The 22,391-nt window shown below is 39.5% G+C and overlaps 1 protein-coding gene across 1 annotated transcript in view; it reads left to right on the top strand.

The window, feature by feature from the left end:
- LOC139467891 (extracellular matrix organizing protein FRAS1-like) overlaps window positions 1-22,391 on the top strand; it is a 127,682-nt gene that overhangs the window by 75,122 nt on the left and 30,169 nt on the right. Inside the window, exons 10-27 of the mRNA XM_071249435.1 lie at window positions 273-330; window positions 611-741; window positions 2,829-2,915; window positions 4,754-4,901; window positions 7,415-7,564; window positions 10,346-10,486; window positions 11,395-11,538; window positions 11,852-11,989; window positions 14,224-14,367; window positions 14,847-14,999; window positions 15,536-15,673; window positions 16,253-16,393; window positions 16,985-17,260; window positions 18,653-18,859; window positions 19,189-19,385; window positions 20,221-20,389; window positions 20,641-20,819; window positions 21,601-21,729. Coding sequence (XP_071105536.1) covers window positions 273-330; window positions 611-741; window positions 2,829-2,915; window positions 4,754-4,901; window positions 7,415-7,564; window positions 10,346-10,486; window positions 11,395-11,538; window positions 11,852-11,989; window positions 14,224-14,367; window positions 14,847-14,999; window positions 15,536-15,673; window positions 16,253-16,393; window positions 16,985-17,260; window positions 18,653-18,859; window positions 19,189-19,385; window positions 20,221-20,389; window positions 20,641-20,819; window positions 21,601-21,729 — 2,730 coding nt within the window. The remainder of the gene's footprint in view (window positions 1-272; window positions 331-610; window positions 742-2,828; window positions 2,916-4,753; window positions 4,902-7,414; window positions 7,565-10,345; window positions 10,487-11,394; window positions 11,539-11,851; window positions 11,990-14,223; window positions 14,368-14,846; window positions 15,000-15,535; window positions 15,674-16,252; window positions 16,394-16,984; window positions 17,261-18,652; window positions 18,860-19,188; window positions 19,386-20,220; window positions 20,390-20,640; window positions 20,820-21,600; window positions 21,730-22,391) is intronic.

Here is a 22,391-nt window from a genome sequence, read left to right as displayed (position 1 = left end):
AGAAAATGAAAACTTGTACTGTTCAACCACTCCCAATGTGATCATTATTCTTTGTCTTTTGAAGGAAACATATCTTTCTAATTTTCTTTCTTTACATAACATAACATTTCTTTTCATATATACTACTCAAAAGAAGTTAAAGAACATCCTATTCTTTCATATTACTTTAGTTTATCTGTAATGCCATGAGAGAAGTAGTATGAAAGAATTGGGTTTTAATTTCATATTTTGCTTGGATGAAATGGATTTTTAATAGCTTTTTAACTTTGCAGAATCAAAGAAAGATCATACGTCCTGGTCAATGTTGTCATGAATGTGTTCCTAAAAAAGGTACTTAGTAGTTTTTCTATTAGTCTGTATTTATGGTTATGGCCGTACTGGAAGAAAAATATAAAATCAATAAACATTTGTAACCCCCCGTTATTGCACTCTCAAATGTAGTCAAGAATTGTTTTGCAATGAAAAAATTAATCAAATTTATTGCTTATACAAATAAATAAATCCATTAATTTGATTCTTGTGAGTGTAGCCGCAGACCATTTTATGTTGGAGGGTGGTTCTGGGATTTGTATGCAAGACTAATAAAGTTTCACCTTATTTCATTTTGCAGGCAAATGTTTGACCGAGGTAGAGCATTACCATGGAGATATTTGGAACATCGGTGACTGTGAATACTGTTCCTGTAATGAAGGGAAAGTGCAATGTCGAACTGCAGCGTGTGAACGTCTACAGTGTAAAGAGGTAAGTATTCCGATCAGGGTGTATTCCCCGAAGACATGCTCCAGTTAGTTCAGCCTGTCTGGATCAAGCTATATGCTTCCCCTTATGTATTATTAGGTGATACCTAACAACCATAGATGAACCTTGTTTTGAGATTTAAAAGCAATTTGTTTTGTGATTAGTGTATTTAACACTTTGGAGAGGCTATTGTTTTTTTAAACACAGAATTTATTTTTATTTACAAAGTAAATGCAATTTGATTGTTCTTTGCTTCAGCTCTTATTATGCAATTCTTTACACTATACTCACAGCCAAAAGAAACACGAATACCATACATGTTGGCTAATATATGAAGACATACTCGTATTCAACAGATATCAGATTGGTTCAGGGCACAAATGAACATACTGGTATGTTGTGTGAGCCGATGCTCATGAACACATCACCTGTGACGTCATAGATCCATGACTTGAGAGGCACCATTTGTCTTGTGCAGGATTAGTGTGTAAAGTCTTGAAATCATGTGCAGCATTTCATGATAAGAATAGACACTGTGGTACCACTTGATTGATTGTGGTCATGAATTGGCACACATGGGAAACATCTCTTCTTAACGTACATACTTCTCTATATGTTTCTATGGTTTGCATTTCTTTTGGCTGTAAGCATATATATTGATTCATCACATTAAGAGAGTCAACTTAGTTGACAATAAATGTGAATTATTGTTGTTTTAAGATAGGATGTTTATAAATCCCCATTCCAATTTGTAAGGATTATGTTGAGAACAAAAGCTTTTTGTGAATGTCCATGATCTTTGCAAAAGATTAACTGCGGCCCACTGGGGGCGACATTACAAGAAACATTTGAGGTCTCCAAGAAAAGTGGTTCAAACTAACAAAAATCCAAAGAAAATACATTATGACCTTTACATATACAAAATGATTCCATGAATATGAAATAGGAGAGCTACAGAGTGCAAAGGTTGTACTTTTACAGGGATGTGTTAGGTGCATAGTGCCACATATTATGCAAGAAGCAGCTGGTGTAATGCTCCAGGGATGTATCTGTAGAGAGAAGAGTGTACAAGTATAACCGAATGATGTAATACACAGTTGCTTTTTCTGTTACTTGTCAAGAATCTTGAAGCTCAGAATGTGATAACGCCTGTACAGAAAGAGGCACTCTCATTTTGCATGTATAACATAGCTGGGGTCAGTACACATCTACCTCTGTAGGTAAAAAAGAATATGACTGTCTAACCAACAACAAAAGTTGTCACGTCTAAGAATCTTGGCTCATGCTATGGCATGTTTGGTTACATGAATTGAGCTGATAAATATAAATATGTACAGATGGATACACCATTTCTGGGATACCTGTATGTTTTTAACATATATATTTCACAATTGGCTAGACTGACCAACAAGCCACACATGTTTTATGTCAAGGCCGTTCCATTATTTGATCTGAGATTTACAAAAGCAAGGTAGTCAAATTATGTCATGGATGTAAAGTGAAGTCATATAACTTAAACATGTTCAAAGTATACAATACTCTTGCAGCATTTCTGGGTCAATGATGAACATATTGTTGGAAGGTTTGATTCAAATGTTTACTTAAGGATTAACTTCAAATTTTAGGTTTATGTGTGAAGCTAATTTATGCAATGTGTGCATACCGGGTTTTTTTACATTTATATCTTCATAAATGCAAAATATATTGAAATCAATTCTTATAAATATATTTGTCAAAAATAAAAACTTTACAGATTGTTTATTAAATCATTAACACACAAGGGGACACAGGTGGCCCACTCGTCTAAGGTGGCACAATTCGCTTTGCAGAGTTGCATCCCTTGGGCATGCCAGAAAGCATCGTTAGAAATCCCGGTTCCCCAGATTATGTTTCAAGTTTTGTCAGAACCATACCCGTGCCGGTGGGTTTCAATAAAGTGGTAAACATCTAAGACCTGAATCACTTCAGGCTTTCCTCCCACACAAGGAATATTGTAAATAACTGAAATATTATTCAAAGTGAAAGACTCACTCACTCTCACTCACTCACTCACTCACTCACTCACTCACTCATATGTTCTATCCTTACAGAATGAAGTATTACAGCAGTCCCCTGGGAAGTGCTGCCCAGACTGTGTCACCCCTCGGCAGTGCCAGTTTGAGGGGGAAGTGTATCTGGTAGGAGTTTCAACTATCAATAACTACTCATTTGCATTTGTCAGCGAGGGCCTTATTTTGCTTCTTGTTCAACAACTGATATCCTATTGGTAACATGTATCAGCTTATTAAATTTCAATTCTGATACATGTTTTGTTTCTTTGTATGGCGTTAAACAACAAACAAACAAAGAAAACATGCATCCGCATTGAAATTTGATAAGCTACACCAGTTATTTTGTTTGACATGACAACAAAACATATGCATTAATTTGTTTTTGAAATAATTAAAGCTAATCTTTTAGAGATGCCAATGTATAGGAATCGGTTTTCTATTACTGGTATGTATGTATCCAGTTACTGGACTTCTTTCTCCCTTCATCTTTTAAACTCAGCTGGAAGCAGATTCATCCATCATTATCACCCTGACAGATTAGTGCTGACTGCAAGCATAGCATCTTTGTCATCAACCTGTGTTCTAAAGCTTCTAGGGGCAGTGGGGTAGCCAAGTGGTTAAAGCATTCACTCTTCACGCTGAAGGCCCGGGTTCGATTCCCAACATTGGTACAATGTGTGAAGCCCATTTCTGGTGTCCCCCGCCGTGATATTGCTGGAATATTGCTAAAAGCGGCCTAAAACCACACTCACTCACTCACTCTAAAGCTTCTACATAGTTGGATCATTGTGTTATTAAGTTTGCTTTGAAGTACAAGTATTCCTGTGGGGTATATTAACATAAGAAGATTGTTGACCAGCATACCATACATATCAGTCTTTGTTGTTCCCTCAACCAGATAATTACCTGACTTAAAGCTTCAATGAACTGAGGTGTCTCTTTATTTATTTAACTCTACATTCTATTCTTCGTCCACCCTTATCAAATTTGGTGTCTTCAGGCATGAAATTTGCTAATAAAGTTACAATAAAACTAATGAAGTTGTTTTTGAAGTATTATCTTCAAACAGTGTTTTCAATATTCCCTTATTTGTACTAAATCCCATTTTATTTTGCCCCTCCCTTTTGATGGCAAGCAACAAGAAATGGGCGGGTCACAATTAGAGCGTTATAAGCTGGTTATTTGACTACCACACAAGCTTAACATGAACATCTTTTTGTTATACATCTTAGGTATATGGCTATCAAGTTTTATCTTTCCTGGGTGTCTAGTGGAAACCATTTGGATGATGTACCCTCTTCTAACAGCGTACAAACAATTGTCAGCATGAATTGTGCTTTGTCAGCAAATTGTTGAAAATAGGTCTTAGATTTATCATATACAAACATATGGATGGTCATTTGAATGATTTCTAAAGAGATTGATGGGAGGATTAGAATTGTTGGATAGTAGGGTGTATTATGGTGTGGTTACTGTCTATAGGTTAAAGGATGAGAAAACCTATTCGAAATGGTTATTGTAATGGCAGTTATAATGGCTACATACATACACTCACAGTCTTACATAAATCATTGCCTCCTGTATTTGACAGATTTCAATACCTGTGAAGATCTGGGTTAGAATTGGTCTTCAGCAATGCAAACTTGTCATTAGAGGCGACTAACCGGATCGGGTGGTCAGGCTCAGTGACTTCGTTGATGCATGTCATTGTATCCCATTTGTCTAGATCAATGCTCATGATGTGAATCACTGTAATGTCTGGTCCAGACACGATTGTTTACAGACTGCCATCATATAGCTGGAATATTGCTGAGTGCGGCATTAAACAACAAACAAACAAACAAACAAGCAGATTTCAATACTTGCAGAATTTAGGAATCTATCATGCCTTCGTATTAACACCAAGCATTCTACGGAGTGGCTGCATGTGGTATTTAGTGTCATGGTGGTCTCATGTCTTCCAGGATGGGGACAGCTGGCACCCAGGGCCCTGCACTGTGTGTAACTGTGAGGAAGGGGAGACAGTGTGCTACCAACAGAACTGCCCAGCCTGCCCTCCTGGCAACTATATGTCTGTCCCTCCAGGACAGTGCTGTGGAACATGTGAGCAAGGTAGGTGATCTCCAGGACAGTGCTGTGGAACATGGGGCCAAGGTAGGTCATCTCCAGGACAGTGCTGTGGAACATGTGAGCAAGGTAGGTGATCTCCAGGACAGTGCTGTGGAACATGTGAGCAAGGTAGGTGATCTCCAGGACAGTGCTGTGGTGTATGTGGGCAAGGTAGGTGATCTCCAGGACAGTGCTGTGGAACATGGGGCCAAGGTAGATCACCTCCAGGACAGTGCTGTGGTGTATGTGGGCATGGTAGGTCACCTCCAGGACAGTCCTGTTGAACATGGGGCATGGTAGGTCACCTCCAGGACAATGCTGTGGTGTGTGGGCAAGGTAGGTCACCTCCAGCACGGTGCTGTGGAACATGGGGGCCTGGTAGGTCACCTCCAGGACAGTGCTGTGGTGTGTGGGCAAGGTAGGTCACCTACAGGACAGTGCTGTGGAACATGTTGGCAAGGTAGGTCACCTACAGGACAGTGATGTGGAACATGTGGGCAAGATAGGTCACCTACAGGACAGTGCTATGGTGTATGTGAACAAAGTAGAGGATGACAAATTGTCCCAGTAGGTGAAACAGGAACTGTTTGGGACAACATGGTAGGAGATGGGTGATCAGTTCCAGCAGCATGTTGGCTGAGCATACCTTTACTGTTGATCAGGAGGCCATACCAGAACCATCTCAATAGGGAATTATGGAAATAGTGCCGAATCATGATCATGATGCCAAATATTTACATCTTGCTTTAAATGATTGGATCTTTGACAGTAGAACACAGTGAGAGATGTATCACATAATAGGTGCAAATATCTGTACATAAAAATATATTTTATTACAGAATTCAGTGTAATATTTAGCTATCCCATCACAGGACTCGGAAATTTTATGGCCACTACATTGGCGCCCAGGGTGGGGCTGAGCACGTTCATATTGAATTTGAGCAAAATACGTCTCAGTACCCTGCGATGTGACCTGGGATGTGCCTTCTGTTGGTGGGGGAGTATGTAGCAGGGCATGGAGTCATCCCACAGATGACATCCTTACCTTGGCAGCTTGCTGATGGGGTTACCCTTCTTAGTCATGTGGCCATTCTGACTTCGGATCAGAAGGTCAATTCCCACCACAGGACTTTATGGACAAGACTATTCCACATCTATTGAAGCTAATTAGCTTTTTGCTCACAAAGAAATGGAAACTGTATGCAATACACCTGTTGACTTGAATAGATATGCATGTCTATTGTGTAGGATATATTTCCAGTCACACACTGTACACCATTAAATTAGTTCTGTCATTGTGGACTTATCTCAATGATGTTTGAGTGGCCATTAAGCTGCATGTACAGCATGGAGACCTTAAGGAGACCTATTTGTTCATGCTCCTGGCCAGGGTTACTCCGTGTAGTGTTCTTCATGGGTTATTATCTACACAAACGGAGATGCTTTGTTTAATGAACTGCATGTCACAGAATACACACGCCTAGATGGAGGGAGGGGGTTGTGTACAACTACTTTTGCTTGTTATGTTTGCTTTTTAAGTTTTGTGTAGATTTAGTGTACTTTCCATCTTTTACTTATGTCATAATGTTTAGATCAAAATTATCTACTTCTTTGTACAACATCTCACATGTGGATTCACTTGTATAAAGGAGTTGTATAGTTTTGCAGACATTTTGATTTTAATGTGGATTGACATACAAGGGAAACAATTTAATTGGTTTTTAATGACAAAGGGTAAACACCATATGGTAACTCCACTTTGACACATTCTTATGAATACTTTTCTTGATAAGTTCTTTTTTGTTCTCTATCCTAAATTTGTAAAATGTGCTATTCGACTTGGCGAAAAGGGCTACCACATGAATTGAATACTCATTTTGATCAATATGAGAACATCCTCGATTTTTCAAATGAAACAAAATATTCTTTTTTACCCAGGTGAGTTCAGTTACCACAGAAACATGTGATATCATCTATTGGGTCATGATGTCATTGCATTCCAGAGTGACCACATAGCATTCCAGAATGACATTATATCTGTACCACAACTGTGAGATACCCATGAAGATCCGGGGTGGAATCGGTCTTCAGCAACCCATACTTGTCGTAAGAGGCGACTAACGGGATCAGGTGGTCAGGCGTGCTGATTGGTTGATGCATGTCATCGTATCCCAATTGCGTGGATAGATGCTCATGATGTCAATCACTGGATTGTCTGGTCAATACTCGATACAAACCGCCGTCATATAGCTGGAATATTGCTGAGTGCTGCATTTCACAACAAATAAACACAACTGTGAGAGTTCATGTAAAACGAGAGTGCTACAGATTATTACTGCTAACTGATTTGTTTTCAGATAGGTATGTGATTATTTACTGAGTGTTACTGAGTATTCAATGCCAATGTCAATTTACGTTTGAAACCTCAGGCAGTAATGCCGGCAGTTCCAAATAATATTTCCAGGTATCAAATACTCATGAACAACCACAAGTCTAACTGCAAAGTTTCCTTCCAGTGGAATGTGCGTCCGACTGTAGTCATTGTTTGCCTGATGATCCACAACACTGCACACGGTGCAAGGAGTTTGGTAAACTGGCACAAGATGGCCGCTGTGTTGAACAGTGCAAGACTGGATTCTACCCAACAAGGGAGAACACCTGTCAAGGTGAAATTATTGCAGTAAACATATCTGTGTGGCATATATAAGTATTGAGTGTGTACAAACCTAACACTACCTTTTAACACTAGGTTGCTGACATGACCCAACTTTTGTGACCCAACTTTAGTGACCCAACTTTAAGGACCCAACTTTAGGGACCCAACTTGAGTGACCCAACCTTAGGGACCCAACTTTAGGGACCCAACTTTAGGGACCCAACTTTAGGGACCCAACCTTAGTGACCCAACTTTAGGGACCCAACTTTAGGGACCCAACTTTAGGGACCCAACTTTAGGGACCCAACTTTACAAACCAAAACACTCAAAAATCTTGTGTCAGTGGAATTTCAGAATCTGTTGCATCTGATTGTTCAAGTTATAGAAACCTTTTGCAATAGCCTGCTACTGTCTTTTTCTTAGAGAAGTTATTTTGAGAGAAAATAGATTGGTATTATAGATATGCCTATTTATTAAGATGCATTCCCCACATAGGTACAGTGTGTGAAGACCATTTGTGTTGTCCCCTACCTTGATATTCCAGGAATATTGCTAAAAGCATTATAAAATCCATACTCACTCACTTTGAAGATGCGCTTAAAAGTTTTATACTCAATAAGTCATATTTTCCCTTTTCTACCGACTTGCTCTTGACACATACAAGGTACATTACATATGTCAAAAATGATCAAAGACAAAACTTAAGATATATTGATTGATCTAGCGTGCTCAGTATTCACCAGATGAAGGGGCATAAAATTGCACTGAAATGTTGCTTCAAACAATAAAGAAGTTTTTATCCATAAACATTTCATCTCTTCATGCTTTTCTAACTTCTAAGTGCCTATCATACACTGGATTTATCATGCTGTCAATTTATTTTTTAATCACACTAATTTGCTCCCATTAAACAGATTATACGGGAGCATTATATACATTATATTCTAATTACATGAATCATCATTTACTTCAAAACGATATACACAGTACAAACACATCGATGCCCATAAGCAACTGAACATTTTTGTCTACTTTAGCAACTTTTCAGTTGTGATCCTTTGATGTCTTCTCCTTTCATTGTGTGTGTTTGGAGTAATGTAAGATAATTAGAAACAGATGCGTTATTTTTAAGAATAAACCATTCCAGTTCTTGTTTTATTAATTTTCTATGCCAGTTACTTAAGATGCCTGATTAACTAAAGGCCTGTTACAATGAAGGAGCCGAATAATTAAAATTGACACCAACATAATTCAGAATATTGTTTTGATATTATATTTTGATTCTATCAGTACCTTTTATCTCCTTTTGAAAATGTCTTGCATGAAAGTGAAAAAGCTAACTCCCTGCCTGTTAGGGTTTGAAATATGCATATTCTCATTAGAATATAGCATATATACATTTTATTTTATTTAAGGAAATTTCAGGTACAGTCATATGTGCAACAGGAAACAAAACCCTTAGATAAACACTGTTGAAGAGAGAAATGTAAAAATGTTTTTGTACAAGATTTTTAAGACAGTGTGTATGCTAGTTATTACATACATATCATGTATATATGATTAAAACCTTGCCACACTTTCTGCTGCCACAATGTTGAAAGAATGTTCATTAAAGAAACTAATTACGACATGTGTTTTACACACACTGTACATGTATCCTTCTACACTCTTCATTATCTGACACCCGCTTGGTGTATATAACAGTTATGATGACAGAATGGACACCTGGAGTGTATAAATATGATAACAACTCAGAGAGGTTGACTTTTAGTGTATGTGATGAAATTATAATTGCACTGCACCTGAAGCAACAAACAGAGAGTTTGCTTCAGTCATTAAAATTAATGAGAAACTGCACATTAGGTACATTTTATGAGCCGTATCGTAAACTTGGTTTGAGCAAAAGCAAAATGAGCTAGTTTTGGGAAATGTGTTTTTCGAAGTTAAAGGAAGTAGGGCACTGTGGGTAAAATACAAGAACTGTGAAGCTGTGGCGAACTTTATATTGAATGCGTATACTAGTAAGTGTAGATAAGAAAAGGCAGGATAATGCATATAAATTTATAGTGATGGTTTAGAAATGGAATTTTTGAGATACATTAAAATTACAAGCTCCATATTACTGGTACATGTGAAAATGTCAACCAGTGCAGGCCACATTAACTTCATAGAACATCCATAATAGACCGTAACATTTGGGTGGCCATAGAAAACTTCTTTTCTTGGTGTCCCTTGATTTGACAGAAACATACATAAAGGTGTCTTAAAATCTTCATATTTACCTAGCATAGCATCACTTGTATGAGCACTGTTGTTGCTAATTAATGGAATGGTATGGCACGTATAGCCTATATCCCATAGGTATAGCCTATGAAAACATGATCATGTACGCTGTTCATTAGTCAGTCTTGCGTCAAATTGGTAAAAGTATCAATACCAAAACGTTGCTATTCTAAGAAATGCAAAGCAAACAATTCAGGATCATGACTGCTTATTTTTAGCAAGTCCTGATCTCAATTTAGAGAGTCACGCTCAGCCACTTTCTGCCATGTCTACAACATACGGATAACATTATATAACATCATGAAAATTCTGTTTTCTGAATCATTTAATGATAGCAAAATAAAAATTTTGTTTCTGCAGCTTGGAAGTTCTGTAGCAACTAGTAGTGAATGATACAATATTTTGCAGCATATGTGACTCGTCATAAAGAATATTAGGAGTATTTTGGATGCAAATCATGTCAAATATGCAGGAACTGCGGTGTAACTTATATATCCTCTATTGACAGCGTGCCACGCCAGCTGTGAGTCGTGTATTGCTCGGACAGAGTTCCACTGTGCCACATGCCCCCCTGGCCTGCTGTGGAGGGACGGTCAGTGTGTGGACCACTGCACATCGGGATACTACCTTCATAATGGACAGTGCCTTGGTAGGTCTAGACTAACATTCAGTCTATGAAATTACTAATATTACACAATACCCTTCTCGAATCTAAAATTATACAAATAATTTAATTGATGCTGATTTCATAATATAGAACTAGATAGAGCTGGCTTGACTTACTTTTGTATGCATATCTAGATCGGGTTTTTTTCCATAAAATAAATATATTCCACAGTCATGGTGCAGGACTATGGCAGATCATACTCCAGTGTATGCTTAGATTACATGTAGTGTCTGATATGTATAAGGTTTAATAAAAATAATTCTATAAAGGAACCTTTGATTATTAGGGAGCCCTCAAGACTCTTAATACCTAATGCTGAAAAGGGGATGAGAATGGGCTGGTGGAGCTGAGAAGGAAAACGAATGCACTTAGTGTACATGAAACCTCAAACATTTTGTTTGTTTGTTGTTTACCGCCGCACTCAGCAATATTCCAGCTATATGACGGCAGTTTGTAAATAATCGAGTCTGGACCAGACAATCCAGTGATTGACATCATGAGCATCGATCCACGCAATTGGGATATGATGACATGCATAAACCAAGTCAGCGAGTCTGACCACCCGATCCCGTTAGTCGCCTCTTACGACAAGCATAGTTACCTTTAACGTCTAACTACAGAAGTAAATACCTATACACACCTGCTTGCCATGTCCTTAGTGATACCTTAAGTATGACTTTTAGTAAACCTTATGGTATTCAATAATGGGGAGAAATTATGACCTGTTGCTGGCCTGCCCCTTTTAGAAACCTGAAATTGTTTTGCACGTTTTCTTAAGGTAATCAATTTAGGATTCAGTGTGTTAAGTAGAATATTAAATTCATTTTTATATTTAATTGTGCCAACCATAATTGGAATAGAAACAATACCACTTTGTCATGATATTTCAGGGTGCCACCAAACCTGTGATACGTGTGTCGGATCGGGCCGAAGCCAGTGTGTGTCTTGTTCATACACGGGACACGTGCTGTTACGAGGCCGATGTGTCGACAACTGCGGTTCAAGATACTACCTCAAGGATAAGGAATGTATAGGTAGCCATGTTTTGCCTACTTTCACCACCATTTTAATAAGTATCAAATATCTCTGCCTAATCTATAGGGAAAGTCCTATTCTGAACCTATTACTGTTGGCAATTGTTGTTTCATACACGTACCCTGCCCCATGAGATCGTTTTGTGAAATAAAATTCTATTCTATTCCATGGCTGAACAATACTCTTACTTCTCATGCATGTAGACCCAAAATCAGCTTTCATATCTGCTTCAAGACACATTTCTTACTCTGGGTAACACACTATGCATACTGGTAATCAATAGTGAATCCCTTTGATGGGTCATGATTTCAGCGTGTCCACCATACTGTAGAACTTGTCTGCCAGACAGCCCCAACTGTGCCACATGTCACAGTGGCTACACGCTACAGAATGGCCAGTGTTTTGATTCCTGCTCACGAGGGTACTACAAACATCAGGGCACCTGCACAGGTAACATCATTGTTCAAGGTTCAGCAAATGTTGTAAAGTCCCACTATGGCATGGTCAGGTCTGTAGCACGGCTGTAGCACTTCTTGAATACTGTACATCAAGAAATTAAAGTGACCATGAAATTATTGTGTAAAATAGGAACACTACTAGCTTTAATTTCATGACTCGTTTTAGGCTAGAGGTTTGCAATCTCATTATATTTGGTGATTTAGTTTGAAGATTTACAGTACATAATCTTCAGTGCTCCAGATAAGCTGCGCATTTGCGTAAAATATGCAAAATATATAACCAGTACCAGATTAAAAAAAATGGTGTACAAAAAGACATGAAAACTTTAGAAAACCAATTGTGTAACAACAACCCTGTTTAATTAAGCAATGTATCCTTATCACCTTTCTTATGAGTATTTCTTTGCAGACCTATATTTACGTCGTACATACATGAACTCTACTGCAGTGTATAATGCATAAAAAGGTGTTATGTCTCACTTATCGTTAATTAGACATATATATCAGTGTTGAGTTTAAGCACCACACGAACAGATGGAGATTAGTCACCTGAAACAGCATATAACCAATTATTGTATAAAAAGACCAATTCGGTGGTGTCAAAAAACCCATTACACTTAGGAAGTAAAAATATAGTGAATCCCCAAAGTAAACTATCAGTACCCAATGTGAATGATGACTTGTGAGTAAATACTCGCATAACTTGTCATATCTAGAATTATTAACATTTCAGTTTGAATCGCAATGTGTCCAGTCACGAAATGTAGGTGATTGGGACAACATGAGGACATGATAGGAGCATGAAGTATAGATGGAGTATTGCACACATGTGTTAGTGATTTCATGCAGATTACCCAGTGAGTACTGAACATGGTATCAGGCTCTCTGTCCCAACTACACTGGGTGCACAAAGTAATAGCTGGTGTCTGGTTTCTCCTCCTAAGTAGAAGGTATTCAGTTTCATGTGTTACACCACCAAATTACTTCGTCATGCGCTCCAGCCATTGATAAAGTCAGCTGCATGAATACTTGACTAGACTGTCACGATGTCACCTGTTGGAAGGACAGAATTGTCCACTGTTGACTATGTTTGAAGGAGGCCAAGCATGAATAAAAAGTCCCGACAATACATTAGGCATGTTCAAATTTCCATTGCAGTCTGATTGATTTGGAGTCATTGACTGCACCATGCACGGCTTCATTGTGCTGGTGTGTATTTTACTGCTACTTGCATATAACATCATTGACTGGTGATGTGAATGAGGCTGTATTTTGTAGCTGGGGCTCAAGTCAGTGTTGGAGGAGAATGTGTGTGACAAGATTTGAGATTAGGGTGAAGTGTTCGGTGACTCTTCTGTGTTAAATGGATCTCACCTTTGGTGAGCAGGCAAAACATTCAGTGTAGTGTATCTGTGATATATCGTGAGTCAGGTCACATGAATAGAAACATTAAACCTGTAGGTGTAAGAAGATGCCTATATTGTTTTGTTGAAGTGGAACATTTGACCTATTTCTATTGACTGTAACATCTTATATCATTATTCTATCGAGATAATGTAAGAAAATAAATAATGCATTCTTTTTGTATAGTATGTCACCTTTGGCATTACGAGGATGTATTCATCTTTAAGATCATAATGTCATAATAATGTCAGTCACACAATGAAGTTATGAGAAATTCAGATAACTCCATTCAAAGAGCACATTCTCAGTGTGCGTCTAAGCACGGACGTATATTCTATATACATCTTTGGTCTAAGTGAGAACCAAGCTGTTAATTTGCACACTCGGTAATTAATGTGTCTCGGTTTTGCAATTTATTTTAAGATGAGTATCTATCAACAGACCAATTATTATGAAAATGAAAATAGTGTACAAATTCGTACACATAAGTTTTTACATTTATAACTCCATAAATGCAAATGTATTTTGAAGTCAATTCATGAAAGAAATAATGACAACAATAAGTTGGCGGAGTGCTTATTCAATCATTAACACACAAATCTGTAGACAACACTACGAAATCTGTGACATCGTCCAGCACTATAATGCAACACAAGCCCCGTCCTTCCTATTATCAGCCAATGAGGAAACAGTTTGTTAGTGGGCATGGCCAAATGTTTTTGTCTCATGGAAACTTAACCATAAAAAAATTATGCTATATTGCTACGGAATAGCTTGCAATATATTTATTCTTTGTTGATATAAATTGTTATACACCAACAGAATGCCACCCTGGATGTCTGACCTGTGAAGGAAGCGGAGAGAGTCAGTGCTTGACTTGTCCCCAGGGCTACCAGCTGCAGGGCGGGGCCTGTGTGTCCCCCTGCCCCACACAGCAATATATAGATACAGCTGGTAGTTGTCAAGGTAGGAAGCTGTCATTTGTCATTTCATGTAAACCCTACATTTGTATTCACTTGTATTGATCTCCTTATTATGATATCTATTATAATATATTGGTCCCCAATTAGAATGGGTTCCCACATTCTATTGCTTCATGAGTGAGTGAGTGAGTTGGGTTTAACGCCGCTTTTAACAGTATTCCAGTCATATCACAGTGTGACTGTTGCTTCATAAGAGGCAAATACATTGGATCTGGGTCAGACTTGATGATTTATATATCTGTGTCTCATCATACATAGCTTTGGATGTTGCCTATTCACTCACTCACTCACTCACCATTTGATTCAGCCTTAAGATACTTATTAAAGTATCAAACTTACGCTGTGTGTTTTCTGAACTGCTAAATGATGCTAGTGTACTTTAATTTTAAAGCTAATTTTTTTACATCTGTTAGGAATGTCTGTGTTAAGAACATGGTGATATTGATATTTAATCTCATCCAGCATGCGAGTCTGGATGCTCCTTGTGTTATCCTGCCCGTGAGAATGCAGGCTCAGTGTGCACCAGTTGTGAGGATAGTAGACTCAAACCTGCAGGAAGGGGATGTGTCCCACAATGCCCTGCTGGAACATACCTCATTCGTGATCTGTGTAAAAGTAAGCAGTCATGTATTTCAGAGTTTTTGAGACATTTAGCCATCTATACATACAATACGAAAACACATTACATCTTGGTCTATGTTAAATTACATGAGGCAATTCTTCACTGTAGTCCTGTTGAAGGTGGGCAAGGTACGAAGCGCATCTGTATTTACCCAAATGAACATTATGTTGATGAGCACACGTACATCATCTGGTTTTATCATATCATGATTGTGAGCATGCTATGCCTATAGTCTTTCAAAGACCTTCAACAGTTTTGCCCACTACTTTAGTTAATGAAAGACAGCAAGTATGTTCATTCAGTCGTGTGTTTCAATACCTTTACCATCAAATAATGATACATGACTGAGTGAAACACAAAGTTTAGTGGTCACTATATTTTCAACTACTGAGGTGAAGGTCATTCCATAATGAAACTACATGTTGAAGAACTAACAATAAGCAATAATGATATTGAAACATAGTGGAATAACTAAAAGCTTTCCAAACATTTTGAAGTCCTGTATGAAATGGATGCCCTTGTGTTCCAGCCTGCAATGAACACTGTGAGAGATGTGAGGGACCGTCTACCTGTTCAGCCTGTAGAGCCCCCTATGTGCTGTATGAATCCCAGTGTGTGGCTCACTGTGGACAAAACAGCTTCACCAACTACAAGAATGTCTGCAAAGGTATGTTGAGTCTGTTGTCAGATATTCTGACCAGAGAGTAGTAGAATATAGACCACAGTTGGACCTAAGGTAGAGAAAGAATATTTGTCTTTTCTTGTCAGATACCATGTTTTTCTCATCATGAGTGAAATGTCAAACTTTTCTTTATTTGAAAAAAAAAGACAAATGTTCTACTGTCAAATATTTTCTTACGAATCTTCATGATCTTTCTCTTAAAAATAGTGTGTTATTGAGGCAGACTCAAAGTTGTTTTGACATAAAGGGTGATTTCACTCAAGTGAAGATCTTGTGGGTTGGAAGTTATGCAAGATGTCAGAATCTGTAAGAGCAAAGGGTATACCAAGCATGGCGTGTATGGTGTTTGGAAATTACATAACACAATGAGTGTACGCCCCTTTTAGCAGTATTACATCTATATTGTAATGGGTGTCACCAGAAATGGGCTTCACACATTGTTCCCATGTGGGGAATCAAACCCAGGTCTTCGGTGTGATGAGCAAATACTTTAGCCACTAGGCTTCCCCACTGCTCCTGAAAAATATATGATGTGACTGTATTTATTGTGTGTATTCCTTGCAGCCTGCAAGCGCCATTGCCTGCAGTGTTCCAGTGAGGACCAGTGTGTGGTGTGTGACAGCCGCACCTACCTGCGCCTGGGCTCATGCGTCGGCCAGTGTGGACAGGGATACATAACGGACATGGAGCTCAGGAGATGCATAGGTCAGTCTAGTCCCGTTGTCAGTCTGTCAGGTCGAACCAAGACTGGTCTGAGTAGATTTCAATCATTCAATCCAACATATCTTGGGTAACTTATTACATTGTGTATTTATTCTACAACGATTTCAGTGACACTGCTCACAAGTGGATATTTTATTTGTTTGCTAAAAAAACCTTGGTAACTTTGGGATCGAGTGTCATGACTATTGTCACAAAAGATGGAAAATGGCAAACCCAGCTATGATTGGGGCATGTCAATTACCATTGGATTAGAAGCTGAAATGTGTGAGTATGGTTTTTACGCCGCTTTTAACAATATTCTAGTGATATCACAGCGGAGGACACCAAAAATAGGCTTCACAACATTGTACCCACGTCGGGAATTAAACCTGGGTCTTTGGCGTGTGAAACAAAAGACTTATATGTAATTGACAGAAGAATCACCTGCCTTACAAGGATATAAAATCATATAAATTTGATGGATTCAGCACTTTGGTGTGATGGAAATTACAAATTTGTCTTCTGAACATGTAACTATAAAATAATTAGTAATTAATAAAATCAGGAATACATATATCTGTTATTTAATTCCAGCTAATAAATATCCTCCTATTCTGGATATTATGGGCCCCGTTAAGACATCTGACTCTGGGATCACGACCATCCCGTCCGACCTTGTGTTCTTGGAGGACCGCGACACCACCGATGACCTCCTCAGCATCCTGGTGATGAGGCCACCATCGGGAGGTGTCCTGGTGAGGGCCACCCAAGGCCGAGATCAGCTGCTGGGGATGGAGGACCCCTTCAGTCTGGATGACCTTCGCACAGGGAAGATCAGATATGTCAGTGGACAGGACGGGAGGACTAGCGGTAAGCACAGTGTTCAATTTTAGTGTGAAAGTGAAGGAGCCATTGTCATTCCTCTGCTGCTGAACGTTAATGATTCAGGGGTCACAAGATTGAGTGTTTGTTGTTAAACACAACACTCAGCAATATTCCAGCTATATAATGGCAGCCTGTAAATTATCAAATATATTATCAAGGCTGGACCAGACAAACCACTGCTTGTCATTTGGGTACGATGACACGCTATCAGCCAAGTCACCAAGCCTGACCATCCGATCCATTTCGTCACCCCTTACAACAAGCATCTGTTGCTTTGTTCCTATTCGAACCCAGAATCCCCACCTGGGTGCCTTTGTACAAAGCGATCCTAGAGCTAAGGGGATCTTAACTCCCATACCTTAACACAGACTTAGGACAGTCGTAGCGTTAAGGTTGTTTTGTACAACGGCACCCAGGTCCCTAGATTCAAATGCCATAGGACAACGCAAGGACTCTAGCTGGGACCCAGGAGCTCTTTTATTTTGAACATGGTAAGTTCATTCAGAGCCATGTTTGGAAGTCTCTGCTAATATTACTTGATTTTTAAGACCAGATGAATCATATCATGTGCTCTCTTCCTCTTGAAAACACAGGATGTTCAAATCTTCTGTGATATGCATCACTATGCATAACCGTGCTTGAAAATTTCCAGGCTATAACAGTTCCCCAGCAACCTATGCTGTTACACTAGGCAGCTAAATGTATTGAGTGGTCAGGCTCACTGACATTGTTGATTGTGTGGCAACATTCCCAAATGGCATGAGACATTGCTCAATCCCATGTTCAGATCTGATCTGATCCAGATTTGATTATTTATGTAATCTATACGAGTAGCTGGAGTATTGCTGAATGTTGCTTTAAACAACAAACCGTCAGTCAGTATGTATCTCAGAATAGGTCTTCAGCAACCCATGTCTGCTGTAAAAGGTGACTATGCTTGTTGTAAGAGGCGACTAACAGGATCAGGTGGTCAGGCTGTCTGACTTGGTTGATGCATGTCATTGTATCCCAATTGCATGGATCAATGATCATAATGTCAATCACTGGATTGTGTGGTCCAGACTTGATAATTTACAGACCGCCATCATATAGCTGGAATATTGCTGAGTGTGGCGTTAAGCAACAAACAAACAAACAGTATGTATCTCTCATGCTATCTTGGTAGACAAGTGTGTTGGCTTTATGTAATAAACCAAGTGCATTATGCAATGGTTACTCAAATAAATTGTTCTGCACGCTACATTTAATGTATGTACAAGATGCTGTACTGCTCATGTGTGGGATTTCCATTGTAGCATAGTTAGGTCACATGTTATATCTTCCAGCCTTCAAGTATACCTTGATGACTATCTTGAACTTGTTGACATGATGTTCCAGACAAAGTTGTACTGAAGGCCACTGATGGCACCCTGTTCAGTGACCAGGTGAACCTTGAGCTGCAGTCGTTCCCCACCTCTTCCTTGAGTGAGAAGCTGAACAAGGCCCTGCTGGTGGTTGGAGGGGGCAAGACTGTACTCAACAGGGAGGTCCTGGACTACGAGACATCTGGCGACATGAACACCATCACCATCAGAGTGGTGCAGGGTAAGGGCAAGCTTTTGTCTCACTTAAGGAAGCATTTGTGGATGAAATATTTGTAAAAAGACCATTGAAACAATAATCATGACTTGGACATGAATTACATTCACAGAAACGTTTGTCCAGTATGGCTACATTCCAGTATCATCTTTGAAGACCAGCTCCCCCAAATTACTTGGAAAAAAATTACTTTCTATCTTATAATCTAATTTCTTATAGAATTTTCATCAGCTTTGAATATTTTTAATAATAATTTCTACAGTCAAATTACATATTAGATTTGCATTTATCGAACTTCGAAACAGACCGTTATCTTGTTCTTGTTTTGCGTACAGGTCCCCTGCAAGGTCGTCTAGTTGATCGCAGAACAGAGGCTTCTGTCACCCAGTTCTCCCTCCGAGACCTGCGTACAGGGGCGATCGCCTACGAGCACTCCAGTGACAGTACAGCAGTGTCGGACATGATGGTTTTACAGGTGTCTGATGACTTCAGCATTCTCAACACCATCATCAATATCAATGTCAGGGCAGAGGTAAGAGTACTGTATCATTTTCTGGAATGTTAGAGCTGGGAGAGTTCAAATTTACTACCCAGGTACCTGACCAACTATTACCTGACCCTACCCGGTACCCGATGTAGGTCTCAAGAGTAAGGTACAAAAGGTACAAAAACCAATTTGCACAATCAGTAATTGATTTTCATAATAAATATACTTCACTCCCACATGCATGAACTTCAGTGACATAAATACAAACCTATTATTAAAATGATACCTTCGTCTTGCATTCACAGTTTGTGTCAGACAGGAAAATGTGGAAGTTGTTATCGTTCCTCCCACTCTGTGAACATCGTAGCAATCATTCACCAAATATGGACACTAGGGCCGGGACGAGTCCAAATTGACTACCCGGGTACCCACCACCTTATTACCCGACCCTACCCGGGTACCCGCTTTAGATATTTAGAGATAGGTACAAACTGTCTGATATGGAAAAGTTTGACCTTAGCCCTGGCAAAACGTATTTAGATACACATGTAAAACAATCTGGTCATGCACACACTGAAGTTTTATCTTTATTCAAACATATAAAAGTAAGAAGGAATGGGTGCATTGTCAAAAAGAAATGGGAAGATTAGTGACTTATAGTGTAACCATAGACTTTTAGATAATTTTTATTAAACATTAAACAATATATCACATGTCTAACCACGGGTCCGGGTAGTCCTGTGGGTACCCGGGTCCAAGTCAGGACCCACTCGACCCAAGTACCCGAGTTTCCCGTCCCAGCCTTAATGGACACACCTGTCATCTTCATCTGGTAACAGACATTAAAAAGTAGTTTTTCATGTCATGTTTTAACTCACAGAATAGCCGCCTGCCAGTACTGATCAACAACCGGGGAACCCAGGTGGTGTCCAGGGAGATGGTTCAGCTCTCCAAGGAGATGCTGCAAGCTCAGGCCATGGACATTGATAACGTCCGGACAGGCGACCTCATCTATACACTCATACCATCTGTCAACAACCCCAAACATGGTACTCACACTGTCTGTACTCTCTGGACTTAAATGAAAATATTTTCAGATTTTTTTGGCAAAATTGGCTTTAAATATATGATAGAATGGATACCACAGAGTTTCATTATTTTCTTTAAAATCTCGACTGATCCAAGTATTGTATTTGCTTGGGAGTTTTCAGATATTATTGTTCAGTGGTGGGATATATGTTTCTCCCACGTAACCACAAAGTGAGGAAATTCATCTTCTTCATTACCTTTGTTTCTACAGGTGAGCTTGTCATGGTCGTGCCTATCCCAGCAAGCGGTGCAGGTCGTGGGTGGCAGGATGTGGGGGATGGTATGATGGCTGCCAAAATGTACCGGTTCATGCAGAGAGATATTGATGATTCTCGCATCTGGTACAGGCATCTGAAGGGTGGCACAACCTCGGATGTCTTCACATTTGAGGTCAGTTGTGTTTTGTACAAAATTTCAAACTTTGGTATTGTGATTTTGTGTTTTCCCCATTCTGTCAGCCGTGTTAACTTTTATTCTTCATACTTTCCATTGTCTATAAACAGTTTATCCATATCTCATAAGTTCCTTCTGTGAGGTCCTGTACTGTGGGCATCCCAGATGAATAGGTCCCGGAGGCTTGCCATGAGAGCTAAGATGGGGATTGTATGCCCACAATGGATGCCGATACAAGGTTCATTAGACCATCAAGGAAGACAGGCTTGTCCATTTGTACATTGCAGTCATGATTCTTGGACCACTGTAACTCCTGTTTTTGTGATAGTCTTCTTGTTATTATGTGTAATTTGTGATACAGAATAGACTGGTAGTCCTTTACTGTCCTCCAACTCATGCCCTGTATTACCCTAACGCCAGGTTGATGATGTGTTTAGCTGATGCAGTCCTGCACCATGTAGAATATCAGCATTCAGTTCACTCAAAATCTAGATGATAAAATGTCATGGCTAGCTATATACTACTTATGAAATAAGAAGAGTGAGTGAGTATTGTTTTACACCGTTTTTAGCAATATTCCTGCAAAATCGCGGTGGGGAAAACCCGAAGTGGGCTTCACACATTGTACCCATGTTGGGAGTCCAACCCGGGTCTTCGGCGTGACAAGCGAATGCTTTAACCACTAGGCTACCCAACTGACCCTGAAATAGGAAGAACAAAATAGAACAGCAAGGATTATTGTGTAGCAAAAGGTTTCGGAGAAATGCTTCTCCTCCAGGTGGCCGACACAGCAGCGCCCCCCAACATTTTGAAGGAGCAGAGCTTCCATGTGACCGTCATTGCCCAGGCTGTGGTGGAGGAACTGTCTGGCCCCACTCTGGCCCCTGGGATCCAGCTTGGGATGACTGTGAGTAGAAGACACCCCACGGGAGTAGCCCAAGAATATGGGGGAGGTGGGGTGTATGTTGGTTCTTGAGCCATGACCAGTTGGTCAACTTCATGCATGCGGTGATGAAAAAAATGTCTTATTTAATTATACTATTTACATACCCCTTGATAAAGAAACAACAGAAATAACATTATCACTGAGTATTATGTTGAATGATGAGTCATGATGATTTAACATGAAGTGAGCTCTGTGTGTGCTCTGCGGTCACTGTGTTTGCCTTCTATGAAAAGGGTCTTTGTTTGATAGTATACATAATCCATTGGCTTCCTGTACAAGAACACAACAACTTTGAACTTCTATTTATTGCCTATAAGTGCCACTCTCAAAGAGATCCATCATATCTCTGTGACCTTCTTCCACCCTACACTCCATCCATATCTCTCCGTTCAGAGTTGCAACTTCTAAATCTTCCGTCGCAAGTTAAACTTCGTAGTTATGGAGAGCCGTCTTCCTCTTAAGCAGCAGCCTATCAGTGGAACAATCTTCCTCTCGAAATTCACAACTCTGCAACCAACTCTGTCTTCAGGACTCCCCTCAGGATCCATCTCTTCCGCCAAGCCTTTGACCGATTTTTGTTTTTGTCTCTGTGCACTTTGAGCATGGTATCCAACATGGAAAAG

This window comes from Haliotis cracherodii, unplaced genomic scaffold, assembly GCF_022045235.1.
Source record: "Haliotis cracherodii isolate W230 unplaced genomic scaffold, xgHalCrac1.p SCAF_2, whole genome shotgun sequence".
NCBI lineage: Eukaryota > Metazoa > Mollusca > Gastropoda > Lepetellida > Haliotidae > Haliotis > Haliotis cracherodii.
Note: the sequence above shows the minus strand (reverse complement) of the source record. Positions and strands in the feature narration are given on the sequence as shown.